General features: G+C 37.9%; 1 protein-coding gene across 2 annotated transcripts in view; it reads right to left on the bottom strand.

The window, feature by feature from the left end:
* Nucleotides 1-4,553: 4,553 nt before the first annotated feature.
* The window catches only part of RSBN1L (round spermatid basic protein 1 like), a 54,583-nt gene continuing 44,749 nt past the window's right edge, over nucleotides 4,554-14,387 (bottom strand). For both annotated transcript variants that reach the window (XM_040593956.1, XM_040593955.1), the window contains 2 exons: nucleotides 10,133-10,241; nucleotides 4,554-10,042 (listed from right to left, as the gene is read on the bottom strand). In XM_040593956.1, coding sequence (XP_040449890.1) covers nucleotides 9,386-10,042; nucleotides 10,133-10,241 — 766 coding nt within the window. In that variant the 3' untranslated portion in view covers nucleotides 4,554-9,385. The remainder of the gene's footprint in view (nucleotides 10,043-10,132; nucleotides 10,242-14,387) is intronic.

The raw sequence follows: 14,387 nt of genomic DNA on the forward strand, positions 1-14,387 counted from the left end.
GCTGTTCTAATATGATTGTTACATGGAACAAGATACAGGCTCTTCACAGGCAGGTAGATGCTCTTCTGAAAGGAGCCACAGATGTTCTACCCCAGAGTATTTGGCATATGGGGCAATCCTTGGAAAGAGCATGTAAGTTTTCTACTATTTAAGCTGTCACTGAAGAAATAACCAGTTAATGGTCATTTTGGTAAGGTGCTAAATGTGCTTTAAGAATCAGCAACAACTGATGCTGTGAAATAAAAGGAAAAAAAGTGACTGTTTTGACAGTGAGAATCCACTGTTTTTAAGCTGCTGAAACAGATATTAACCAGTGTGTTTACCTAGGGGGAAAAAGTTACTAGCTGAACGGTGCCAGCAGTCTAGGATCCAGAAAAGAGGGGGACAATGGTGGTGACCTTTCCAAGTACAGAAGCTACAGGATGAGCTCTGTAATGCATTTGTACCTGCAGGAAGCAGTATAACAAAGATGATGGTTTTAAATGCTCCAGTATATTAGATCTCTGGAGGTGAAGCTGTGGCTTTATGAAGTACTGGCAAACTCAAATGCAAGTAAATGAACTTTTTCAAGTGAAAAATTCAATGAATGGGACTTCTGGAAAGAGAAAGAGCTGGAACCATGAGCATCTTTTCTGGACTGAAAATGCTCTTCCAGGAGCTACAGTAATTCAAATGTAAAAGCTGTCTAAGACATAACCAACATGCTGGAGATACTGATCCATTTACAGTTCCTAGGTACAAAAGAATGGCTAGTGACTGACAAGAGCCCAGGGGAAAAAAAGTCTAAGGTAACAGGAGGTGACTACATCAAAGCATCTCACAAATAAAATTTTAATTATGTACATTTAGCTGTACTTGTCCGAAAAAAAATCTTCCTGAAGTGTTTGGATTTATGCTTGCTGTTCAGTCACAGACATAGGCATAAATACAGTCAGAGACTGCTGAAAAGGCTTTATCTAAGAAAACCTGCTCCATTCTAAGGCAAGGGCTCTCTGTTCAGAACATCAGGTAACAATATTTACAAAGAGTTTGTCATGCTTGTGGTTGACTTCTGCCTTGCTGAAGAAGAAAGCAAGGAATGACAAAAAAAATATCTGATCTATACCTGTTAAAAAATGCAGAATATTTATAACCCCTTTATTACAATAAAATTTACACATCAACTTGATAAGCAATTCCACATACTAAGCCCCAGTTTATAAACATCCTATAAATTAAATACATTATAAATACATCACATAATTTATGGGGAGCTGAAACTACCATTTAGAGATCCTTTTTCCCTTCAGTACCTATATGGAACAGATCTTTCTGGGAGGTTTATCTATACCATACGCTTGGTTCTGAAAAATCCTTAATGGAAGGACCTTGCTCTGTTTGACAGAATTTTTTGCCCACTCCTACAAGGTTCCTGTGAAGAACAGGCTTCTGTCACAGTCTTTGTGCTTTTTCAAGTTAAAATGGTGCTTGTGCTTGGGGTCAGCTGTGGGGAAGGGGCAAAGAATGTTCATCTCAGTGCACACTCTTGGGCCTGCTGAATATAAAAAATGCAAGAGTAAGCATGCACAGTTACATGTTAATTTGTACATCCAATTTAGGTGTCTCAAGCAGTTCTTCAGTTCTGCCACATGGAAACTAGGGTCACTCAGCTTCCTAGGGGATGCAGTGTTCCAGCTGTGTGCCACAGCAAGCAAGCTAGACCTTGTGGAATTCTTACTGGATGCTTTAAAAAAATTTATGAAGGAAAAAGTTTCTGAAGACCTACCGCCAATGAAGGTAAACTTCTATGAACCACTTAAACTGATGCAAATACATAATGTGCATTTAAGCACTGTGGAAAAGACAGATATATATACACACATATATATTTTACACACACACCCCTCTGGTATGTTACAGCACCACATGTAAAACTGGGTGCCTATAGTCTTTGCCCATGCAATGCTTATCACAGAATAAAAAGCATAAAAGCCTTGTTCAGCCGATGCCAAAACCTTCCCCCATACTGCTCCGAAGAGCACAGCAGTCTTCCTCAGTCAAGATGATGATGTTAACAGATCATTATAACTTAACAAATGATGGAAAAAGAACTAGCCTCATTAGGACTTGCTGTATTATTAGCAAGATGGGCCACATATGGTGACTCTGCCCCCTTAATAAACCCCTTCCATTCCGCAGATGTAACAATTATCTGAAAGTTTGGCATCTCCCATTAACTAGAATCAAACACAGTTGTTCCAAATCTCCTTTAATTGCTGCCTCCAATTCAATAGAAAAAGATCAACAATTTCAGCATTCTGGCACTTTTTTTTTAAGGGCTTACAAACCTTGGAATATAGAACTGTGATTTTTAAAGCTGAAGCAGACGTTTCTTTCTGGTGTCCTACAGAAGTCACACACAAGTTGACTGTCTTTACCACAAGATATTTCTAGGACACAGCCATTTGTCAGTTCCCAGCCTTGTTTGCAAGTTCCTAGTCCTTAACAGAGATACTTTGAAAAGAAGAATATCCCTTTTGACTTCATAGTTTGTATCAGATTTAACTGACCTAACTGCACTGACACCTTTGTATACGCAATCTTACTTATTTTGTGGTATCAGAACTTCATTCAAAAGGATTTATGATACAAATTATGCTGTAGCCCACTGACCTCCAGAAGCTGCTGCAGGAACTACCTCTACTTGCAATGAGCCTGTTCGCTGTTCTCAGCAGCGCTGCTCACAGCTTTGAAATGGAATGAGTTGTCCTCACACTTTTTCTTAAGTTTAGACTGATCAACTGATGTTCATTCCGTAGAACAAAAAGAAGTGAAAAGCAGCTATGATGAAGTTGGCAGGGAAAAAGGGAAGCTGATGCCGAGAAGGAAATGACGCTGCAAGCACCCAGTGCACGGGAGAGCCCCTCACCTCCATTATCTGCCCAAGCTGATGGGGGATGTGGAGCAGAGAACTTTGCCTTCACCAGCTTTGGTTTAAAATGCAAATCAAAAGCTTGCTGTTCTGAAACGAAACTGGAAATATTTATCATATATTGATGAGCTATATATAGTTAATATATACTGCATATGGAGATACATAATCTACATCATTATTTCTCTTCAAATCATTTATACAAGCTTGAACACTTAAGCATGCATTGTAGATGAGTACCTACTTCTGTCTAATTAAGGAAAACACTTCAACACGCAAGTGTGAAAGGTCATGAAACTAAAATTTTCAATTACCTATTGATACTGCCTTCTTGGTATGTCACCATTTCAGACTAGCATCCAGTTTTCTGTTCTTTTTATACTTGAACAATACCATTATGCGACATACACATCCCCACCTTCAGCAAAGTAACCCAAGTGTTCTAAGCACGTGTACACGCACCCAAAATGCGCTGCTAGGCATAGTCCTGTGCTACCTTATTTTTTAATAGTCACCTAAGTTAAACAATGATTTAAGAAATGAAAGCAGTATTTTTCTGACATATATGCATGGTAGTACAAAAACCCCAATAATCTTAAAAGTAACCTCACAGAATTTTTCACATTTGCCCAGTATAAAAGTTAGGTAACACAAAGTATTGATGAAATTTATGAGACTCCCAGAAACTCAGAATTCTAACATCAGGTGTTACCTCTTTTTTGGAAACAAAACTATGGTTTGGGAACAGCTAATTGCCTTTCAGTAACAAAGCTGCTGAATAACTGCATGCTCAGAAATAACTTCTTTGAATTTATTAGCACAGAAATTATTTAATTAAGATTGAGGTAAAAATAACTATGCTGGGTTGGAGAAAAGAGTGTTTGTACCTTTTTCATTGTACCTTTATTATTTTAAGGTCTGGAGAGAGGTAGTCTCCTGTATGAGCCTTCAGGACCTGAAGAAGCCTTAGCATCAACTTGCTGCTGAGCAGCTTCAGGCTTTGTGGACTACAGCAATTTAAGGAATCGCTGCAGTTGGACCACTAGATACCATTCAATATTAATTCAGCATTTTTTACTTGTACTGAAGCTGGACGAAGAGTAAAAAAAAACCCTGCAACTCTGTATCGCTGTTTCCTTCAGTCTGCCTTTTCTAACAAAACCAACGTCACAAGCAGGCAAATGTAAGAAAATTCTTCATACAGCACAGGAGTGTAAGAGCAAGAAACAGGGAAGAGAACCCAAGCTTAGTTTATCTGTGTTAGTTTTTATCTCTGTGTCCCCTCTGAAGTTTATTTAAAAAAAATCACTGCTCAAAGGTGGTTTTTAGTCTAAAAATTTCATTTCTGAGATTAACAAAAGCTCTCAACTGCATCAGTTAGACAAGTACCCAAGATCCAGACACAGATATAATTCTTAAGGTTCTTATTCTTCTTGAGACACTTAGGGAGTAGCTTTCTTGCTAACTGCCCTATTTCATCCCAATACAACCAGCTTTTAAAAAACTGCCTTAAGAAGCACAGTCATTAAAAACACAGGCCTAAGCTCTACCAAACACTGCAATTTCGTTCAGCTGGACTGGAAATTAATTGGCAGAAGAAAATCTAAAAAAAGCTACTGAAAAATCAAACTTGATAAAAATAGAAGTTTAAACTGCTGTTTTAATCAATGTTTGTATCAGATTACCATAACTGTACACCAAATATTAAAGGACTACTTAGGACTAATGCCCTCATCAGTAGGCTCATCTATCAGCATGACCAGAACATAAGATCAAAGTTTAGCTGGCACTCAAGTACAGCACGGCTCCAAAGCAGAGGAAATATTAGCATCATAGCACAGAGAAAAACAGTGGTTAGAATATCATACACTAAATTTTCAAAGTCAGTATCCCTGATGATCGTAAAAGGAATAGCAACCTAGATGTTGTGAAGTTAATCACTGCTTCTGAACAGAACACCAAATAATTCACACTTCTACAAAAAATGAAATGAGTGACAGATGGGAATCAGTTTCCCAAATCTTCCCATGGATGCTGTGGATTCAGTGGGATCTGCACAAAATATCAGTATCGCCTATTACACAGTTTTTAAAGTGCATTTCATCTGTTTGAGAAAGTAATAAAAAAAAATCAGTTGAACACAGTGACTCACAATCAAAGAAAACATCCAACAGCATCATTCACAGCAAAGCATACATCAGTGAAAATCTGTCCTTGCCATTATCCAACTTCTATACATTCACAGTAAGGTAACAGGCGCTAGTCTGCCTAAAGGCAAGGTTTCTCTGCATATATGACCACTAGGAAAAAATAATAAAATTACACTCAAGAAGCCTCCAAATTTGTTTTACCTCTTGAGCACAACTAATACAGTTTTCATCTTAGTAGGGTCACGTGGCAGTTGACTATCTCACAACAGTTTACTTTGCCAATGAGCATAGAAGAGACATGGATTTATTTCAATCAATTCAGCATCCTTATTCAACATGCAGATATTGGAAAACAGTCATTTTGACCGATGAATACCAGTCCTGTGTTTCTTGGAAGACTTATTCAATTTTCCAAATCTGTAATGTTCAGATCCATTTCACAGCATTCTGCTATTTTGTTTCCATTTCCTACATCATTCGCAATGCCAACTTATTTACTGTGCACATGTATAACTGCTTAAAAATCAATTTTATTTATCACCAAGGAATTCTTTCACAGATGAATACTTAAATCATCACCCTCTGAAATAATCTTTATTTCTAATACTAGATAGAATTAATATTTCAGTTAAAGTAGTATTGAAATATTCACTATAGTAACAAGGAAGGGAAAATCTGCATGCCGGCAGTACCTGTAATGAAATGCTGTTTCAGACTCAATTTGCAGGCATTTCAAGGGCTGGGGGATGACACAACACCGAGTAACACTTGTATGTAACACATGAAGTCAGTTGCCAGTGAAATGCAAAAGATCCAGTAATTTAAAAAGGAAAAAAAAAAGTAGCTACCAGCTTGAAAGCTATTGGTAGTAACAGTAACAATGCAATTTCTTTGCTACCCACAAATATGGTACCAGTATCTAGGAAAACGTGTCTACATTTCTGCACAGCATGTCATTAACTGGAACACCACTGCAAACGCACAGATGTCAATACCACTGCAGAACAGGCAACAGGCCTTACGCAGACTTTTCCAATCTGCAAAAGAACAAGGGCCAAGAGAGACAACTAAAACACTGGAGATTTCAGCCAAAATAACATAAATACTCATATATAAAAAATGAAAGGGGGGGGGGGGAAGGAAGCAATAAGCAAAGACTGGTTTCAGTACATCAGAAGGCATGAAAGATTTATTGCTAAAGCAGAAGTCTGAATATGAAGTTGTATGCGGCAGGAATATAACTTATCGCATAGGACCACTTGGAACCAAAGCTAGACCATTATCAGACTACAGAACAATTTGGGAGCTGAAATTCTCAGAAAAGGTACTCCCCTCTTAAAAAGCAACAGCATCAAAATGAGTACACCATAGGGAGAAGACAAAAGCATCTTGTAGTTGCAAAAAGCAAAATAAGATACATGCACTAACACAGCCAGTCAACCTAGACTGTTTACACCTTTGAATACAAGAGTTCTGATAGTCATTGGTAATCCCAGTACTGTTCATATTATCTGCAAGGAATTCTGTCTAAAAATGAGAATCTAGTCTGTGTCAAAAATCAGAAATAAAGGGTGCATAAAAAATGCAAAAACTGCCACTTCAACCTAAAAAAAAAAAAAGGGGGGGATGGTGGTTAAGGTGTAGGCAGTTTAAAAGCAAAATTTCAGAACCAAAACATACCTGAACAGAAACCTGAGGCTGTAGCAGCCTAGACCACTGAGCAGGTCTTCAAAAGTAAATAAAGTTTTACTCTTACATGTAAAGTTGAGTTTGCTAAACCATTTTCAATGACTCATTTTTTCACTTTGGACAGGGCCTATGGTGCAGAAAGTTGTTTGCTATTAAGGAGGATCTAAACTTTAGTAAAATCTGATAGATGTTAAAAAAAAAATCCTTGAACCATAATGAACGATCACCATATGGATCACCAGCACACAAATAAGATTGTTTGTTTGTTTGGGGGGGGGGGGATGTGTGTATGTGTGTTTATTTTTAAGAAAACTAGATACACTGGGGTTTGTTTTTTTAAAAGCAGTATCTGGCAAGGCTGGCTTGGATAAAGCTGGAGCCTTCTGCTAATGCACTTGAAAAGCCACACACTTGGTGCAAACAACCTGCAGCTCTTCTCTGCTCCTATTCTCCCAACAGCTGGCACAGAGAATGGGAACGGAAGGCTACGTGATTGTGCATGGATGTTCATAAAGCAGAAGAGATTATGGGTGGAAGTTTCCAGATAATCCAGAAAACAAAGGGAGCCGAGACCACACTTCTATCAGGAAGGCTCAAATTCTTACATGAACGAACCAATTTTTCAAATCAGAATCTGCTAGAGTAATAACTTACCATGTCATACATGAATCATTTGCTCATGGCATGGAAGGGAAAGCAAGATCCCTGAGGCTGCAAAAGTGGTAGTAATCTCTTAGCCAGCATTAAAAAAAATAGCAGTAAGACTTGAGGACATATTAGCCACATTCAAGAGATTTGTGTTTCTATTGCTTCTCTAATATGTAATTATGGCTATGTAGGAGTAATGTTTAGCAGTTAAAATATTGATTTAATTAGTAACTCCTTGACAGACCCATTTTAAACAGATCACGGCATCCATCTGTTAAATGGCTAACTTTAGTGCCAGGCATAAGTACACAGGAACAGTCTGAATTTTAACAACCTATAAGCCAAAAAAAATATGTTTGCAACAAAAGGGCCTCAGGTAGCTGAATTAGACATCACTTGGAAATCACATTGTTCTATTGCTACAAAGGAAGCCAAAGTGATCACTTAAGTGCATCAAACATTATAAGCTGGGTATGTAAGGATGTACAACAGCAAGTTGCAGGGAAAAATAGAAAAAACAGAGATACAGAGGGCTATGGAAATAACAACAGGCCTAGGATCCTAAGTTTTAAAGACTTGGTTGAAGGACTGGCTGTAGGGTAGTTTACTGTTATTTGTAGCTACCTGAAAAAGAAATACCATTCAGAGGTGTTTGAACTATACAGTAATGTTACACAAATAATTAAATAAGTTACATGACAGAATTTTTGCCATTATCATATCAGATGCTAGCTAGCCTTGAAATCCTCTTCCCTCAGAACACAGCTTAAGGGAATTCAAGCATTCCACGTGTTGGGAGAGGGGAGAACAGTTAACCTGGACACCACTTTTTTCTTAATGAAACAATTCTTGTGTTCAAACTGGGACTCCTGTGGAATCTTCCTACCAGACACATTGGCAAGTATCTTTTTATTGCCCAGCACTACCACCCTAGGGTGCTATCAAGATCCAGATGCGTCTCTGTGAATTACAGGTTACTGCTGAAGTTGAGGCCTTTATAATTTGGTAAGTAACTATTGAAATATTCTTTGCTTTAATTTTAGTCAGGTAAGTGATTTAAGGTGAGGCGGGAGGTTGGTTGGTTGTTTTGTTGGTTTTTTTTTCATGTGAAATGATAGTGGCTTGAGCTGAGGGAAGAGGCAAACAGAAAGGAGTTTGCTCTTTGCACCCCCTCATCTAGAGAGATGCACACAGTTACTGGTAGCACTCCTGGAGCCCACTGGGTGTCCAGGGCCCTCTGCAACAGGGGAAGAAGGTCTGTATGTCTGTCCCACATTAACATCTGACAGCAGGCGTTTGGGGAGTGCCTTTAATGAGCAGCTATAAGGAATCCTGCGAAAGGAGGACCGATTTTGCATTCTGACTTTACAAAGTCGATTTACAAAGAATGCCTCAGCTCTATCTCAGTTTGCTACAGCTCCTCACCCCACAATGGCGTAAGGGCACCCTATGCATTAGTGCAGGTAGAAACATAACCGTTTAGAGAGGCAGTTTAACTGAATTACTTTTTGCAGACCCAAAAATAAAACCGATCTGTTATTATGAACCTTTATTAAGCGGCTCACATTTCAGTATAAATCACACTAAAAAGATTTTTAAAAAAGATATTTACACTACAGTGCTGACACATTTAAAATGAAAAAATTGGTATAAATAAGCTCTATGGAAAAGCCTGGAATTGTCAAAAAGAATTCTGGCTCATCTTACAAAAAATATATGTTAAATGTCAGCTCTACTCTAAAACCTACAACTCAAAATTATTTAAAGACTTCTTTATGTTAAACCTGCAGTGTTTACAGTGCATCTGGCCCTAAGTGCTTTGATACTTCACAGTTATGGACAGGCACTGAGGAATGTTACAAAGCTACATAACTATTTTCTGTAACAGATGCGAAGGCAAGTCGCAAACTTGCCTCACAGAATTTATGAATCTTTACATTATTACATCATTAAGTTTAAAAAGGAATTTAAAACCATATATACAAATTTAGCACAAAAAATCATCCTCTCTTTGTCCATGCAGTTTTGGATATGATGCACTATGTTGTCTTGCATCATCTGGATGTACATGACCTCCAGAGCATAACTTGCCTTGTAAGTCCTTGCTGCCAGGTTCACATTTAGAATCCATTTCCAACTTAAATGCCGTCAATTCAACGTGATCCAATCTAGTCTGAACATTCTGGCCCCCGACGTCCTTAGGCGCCACTGTCTTTTCAGCAAGATCAACATTCATGGGTTCCTCTTTTATTCTGTGAGATGCGATAGGTTCGTGTTTTATCGACATAAATTCCTGCTGCAGATACTTCGTCTGCAGAGCGTCTGAAAATTTGGTGTCTTCGGAGGTATTTTTGCTCATCGTACAAATTCTGCTGTCAGTCTGAAGTCCAACAACCGAAGACTTGGTGTCTGCAGAAGTCTCTGCTTCAACAGTACTTGCATTTTGAGAAAGTTCTTCCTCTGAATGATATAGCTTGAGCCGGATGTGCCAAGCCAAACTGCACACAGCTGAAACTGTTTTGAACTGGTGTACAACATTCCTTGGGATGAAATAAATGTCATTATCAAATAATTGAATTCTGGCATACCGAATGCCTTCCCTTCGCAGTTGATTAAGTTTTGCATCATCAACCCACTGGACACACTGGAGGAAAAAGGGAAGCAAAAGAAAAAGAGTGAGAAGTCTGAATTAGGGCTCAGAGAACACCTGATCAACAGTTCATAGCGTGCTTACCTGTGAGAGTGGAGGTTCATGCAAATCTAACTGCATTCGTTGAACTACCTCTAAGAAGTCTTCAGCATGAAAACAAATTACATCTTTGGTTATACGAGGCTGCTCAGACCTACAGAATGGTAAGAATTGCCCAGTCAGAGGCTGAAACTAACATGCAACAGACAATAAAGAAAATCTGCAAGTAAAGATAAAGCAAATGACAAAAAAAAGCCAACAAAACAATCCTAGCATTACCTCCCTTTTGAAAAAAGGCTGACTGAAATGACTAATTCTCAAATACAACCTCACTAACCTGTTTAACAATTTCTCTGCAAGTGGCAGTAAAAGCAGTAATAAAAGGTCACTATTTTAATTTTTAGTTTTATTTGACCTCTGCCTGCGTTGATACTGAAAGACGGATGCCCCAGATACATTGGGCTTCCTCTGTCAACATGATAGGCCCATCAGGTACTTCAAAGTATACAGCAATCTGATTAGTATTATAGCAAATATCACTTAGTATCTTTGCCTCAAACACTTTGTTCAGTTAGTAGTAAAGCTGAATCTACATTAAGCTGCCACAATGCTAGTAAGCAGCAAATACTGGCATCTTCCACAAAACATTCCTTATTTGTGCTCACTAGAGACCTACAGAAGAGCAAGATCTGAATTAATTTGCCTCCATATTCAAACTGTGAGGAGAATTCACCTCTTGTCCCCCAACATCTCCCATAAGGAAATGCACACCATTTATATGATTCCTCCAGAGACATCTAGAATTAGCTAACAAAAGGTAAAACCAGCTACAGTCCTTTATTACTTTCTGATCTAAAAGCCAAACGCAGTTCTTCGATGGAAACATAAAATTAAGCTCCATGTGTTTGGTTTTGATAATGTTTGGTTTTTCAAAGATGTGAAGATGTTATATGAAGGTTTAATTTATATAGGATCAAGCTCACTTTGAAGTGGTTTTGCAAGGCAAATCTATCAGCCAGGAAGAGCTGGTTAATGACTTTCTTCCTTCATCCTCTGCACTTTTCCCAGGGCTGACAGGAGTGCCGCACCATCACCCACAGCTGGCTGCTGTGCAGCAACAGCACCACAGGCTGCATGTCCAAGTGCTGCCGAAAGGAATTAGGAACAAGCGGGTGTCCTCCTGCCTGCCTCCCACCCGCCCGGCCCAGCTGGCTCCTGGACCACCCCTGCATCAAACCAGCCTGCAAGTTCAGATCTACTGGGACCCAAGGGAGAAGCCGATACAGCAAAACACTTTGGTACATGCCAGAATTTATGTAATGGATGTTCACATGCTCTTAAAAGCAAGATCAGTTTTTTATATATAGTGTTATTAACAAAGCAGGCAATGATGTACTGTTTAATGGGCTTTTTAAACTGAGGAGACATGTTTAGTTTATTTAGGTCACGACCTCAATAAAGCAAAAAATAACCAGTCTGAGGCTATTTCCCGAGAGAGAGATAAAAAAAAAGTGTCCCAGCTCAACTACTGAAAGTATGCTGGGGGGAATCTGCAGACCATATGTTTTTCCCTCAATTTTACAAAGATTAAAGGGTCTCCCTATGTTTTGATCTATATACTCTTGAAGAGTATTTGAACACTGAAAGCAAAAAGCTTACAGAAACGTCTCATCAGTAGCATAAAAAAAGATTAGCTGCATTAATATTTTTATAATGCAGGTAAGTTGTTTTATTTTTTAAAAAATACGTATCTGCATCTGGAGTTAACAATGTTTAAATTAAGAATCAAAATATAAGGAATATTTACATCCTAAAACTAATTCAATCCAAAGCAGTTTTCACAGCAGTGTCTCCTCTACGTTTTACAATTATGCAGGACAAAGTATAATTAATGATTTCTGGATCGTTCCTTTTCTCAGTCCCTATATGTGTGCAACAGTATGCGTTACCAGCTCTGTGCTGCTATCAAAAAACGTGGCATTGTTTGCAAACACACCAGAGAAAAAATATTGGCAGATAATTTTTCATTCTGCATTCGCAGATTTGATATTTAGCACAACTTTGAGACTGTATTTTGTAAAACCTGAAGTTTACAGACACACACACCACAGCAAAATAGTAACAGAATAGTTTGGTTAGATGTCCAAAAGGCCATTAAATGCAAACAGAACTATAAGATTATTCCAGAAAAATCTGTAACTCCCTACTAAAGCACTGCTACAATTATTTTTGACAAAAAAATTTTTCTCCAACTTCATTCTTCAGAAGGACTGCACTTTTTTTGCTCTAACTTTTCATAACAGATTCAAGACTACAGGTTTTACCATAAGTGTTTCTGACCTAACGTATAAAGTCTGGCAACACAACTAACTCCTGTGATCATATAGAGAAGCATTAACAACTTCACACTCTGGAACACAGACTCGAAAGGTGCTTGCTGAGGCACAGGACAGAGGGGTTTAATTTTGCCAGCAACAATGCCATAAAGTATCTTTTGCTGTCCCTGTAAAAACCCACCCAAATTTCCCACATAAAATTCTTCTGTTTCCATAATTCAAAATTTCACTGGTATTTCCTAAGTTCTAAAGTACACTGGTAACACCTACAAAAATGGTACTAATTAATCAGCATAATCACAACACTAGCGTTTATCAGACTTCAATGCAGTGCAGTCTTTTAAAACATTTGCTATCAACAGCCAGAGCTCTTCTACCATTTGTGACTATTAACAGAAATAAAAAAGATCATAAACCCGTAATTTTAAAAAACATCTCAAATCAGGGGCCTGTCATATTTGGAATGCAAAAGTTAGGGTTTTTGTTCTTCCAAACAACTATGTTTTGTTTCCAAGTCTGTCCTCTATCCCAAAAAATTGTGTTTTGCCCTTCAGCAATTCTGTTCCTGTGATTTCTGAAAGACAACAGTTATCCTATTTAACATTAGCATCCTATGCTTAACTACTAAATAAATACCATTTTCTTTAAACATACAGCAACTTGATTACAAAACTTTTTTTTTTGCACATCCAATTCATTTCTATACTAAGTAAACAGAAGCAACTCGGTTCAGCAAGTCTAGGAATTTATTTCTTATCTCGTTACAGAAAACATGGTTTTTATATATGATCTCATCATTAAAGCATATGCATTTTTACTGCCATAGTGCTGTAGTCATCCCTGGAATATCTCCAGCTTCCAGTTTTGTTTGACTAAAGATTTTTAAAACACCACCCAGTTTTTTCGAAACTTCCATGCATGTTGTTTCCTTTAAAATACACCTACCCACAGCTTACATTAGCTTCACTGTAAAGCAATGAAATTATTACAGTGTAACATTAATTAATAATGCTTCATTATCATAATCTCTCTTCATGTAAGTACAGTGAAATAACTTTTGAAAATCAAACTTGAAATACTATTTGTATTGGGTTGTGTTATATATTTTCCCTCTTCCACATATGTCAGTCCAACATTTTTTATTCTGCATTAAAAGCTAAATTTTCAGTCCTTACACTGAAGTGAAATGCTGACAGTTACTCTCCCCCACACCCCTCCCCCAACTGGGCAGTTTTGCCTAGCCTTGCCTATTTTCAGATCATACTTTAATCTACACAATTTTTATTTTTACTGATTTCATTCATTTTTTTCAAGTTTAATAGGAGTTTTAACTGAAGTTGGAGAGACACGCTTTTCCAGAAGTCCCAATGTACGAGAAAAGATGAGGGTTTAGATCTGATAAGGAAACTTGTTTTTAGAACATAAATGAACAGGTAATGACTTCCAAGGGAGAAGGATCTTGTTATGAACATACAGGATGAGAATGGGAATTTCCCACAGACATTTAAATTGCTATTAATTTAAATTCTTACTAATTTCCAGTGGCAGAGAGGTTTGGGGAGTGGAATTTTGTTTGGTCTGTTTGTTGTTTGGTTTTGGTGGGGTTTTTTATTTTATTTTGGTAGGTTGTTTGTGGTTTGTTTTTGTTGTTTTGTTTGTTGTTTGGGGTTTTTTTTGGTTGGTTGTTTTTTTTTTTACTTCCTTTGATAAAGCACATTCTCTCTCTCTCTCCCTCCCGCCACCGCCCCAGTATCTCGGCTCTTGCCCTGCCACCACTGCTCAGTCTTAATTCACTCCAGCTTCTCATAATCAGAAAAGAGAGGAAGTTTAAGGCTCCAGATTTCATCAACCTGAAGAGGAAGTAAACTGCAAAACCTCAGAGCCCAAAATGCACACACATTAATATGTGAACAATCAAGTTCTTCCCCACCGGTAATTACTCAGTTTTCTATCTCAATGAACTC

This window comes from Falco naumanni, chromosome 5 (genome assembly GCF_017639655.2).
Source record: "Falco naumanni isolate bFalNau1 chromosome 5, bFalNau1.pat, whole genome shotgun sequence".
Classification (NCBI taxonomy): Eukaryota; Metazoa; Chordata; class Aves; order Falconiformes; family Falconidae; genus Falco; species Falco naumanni.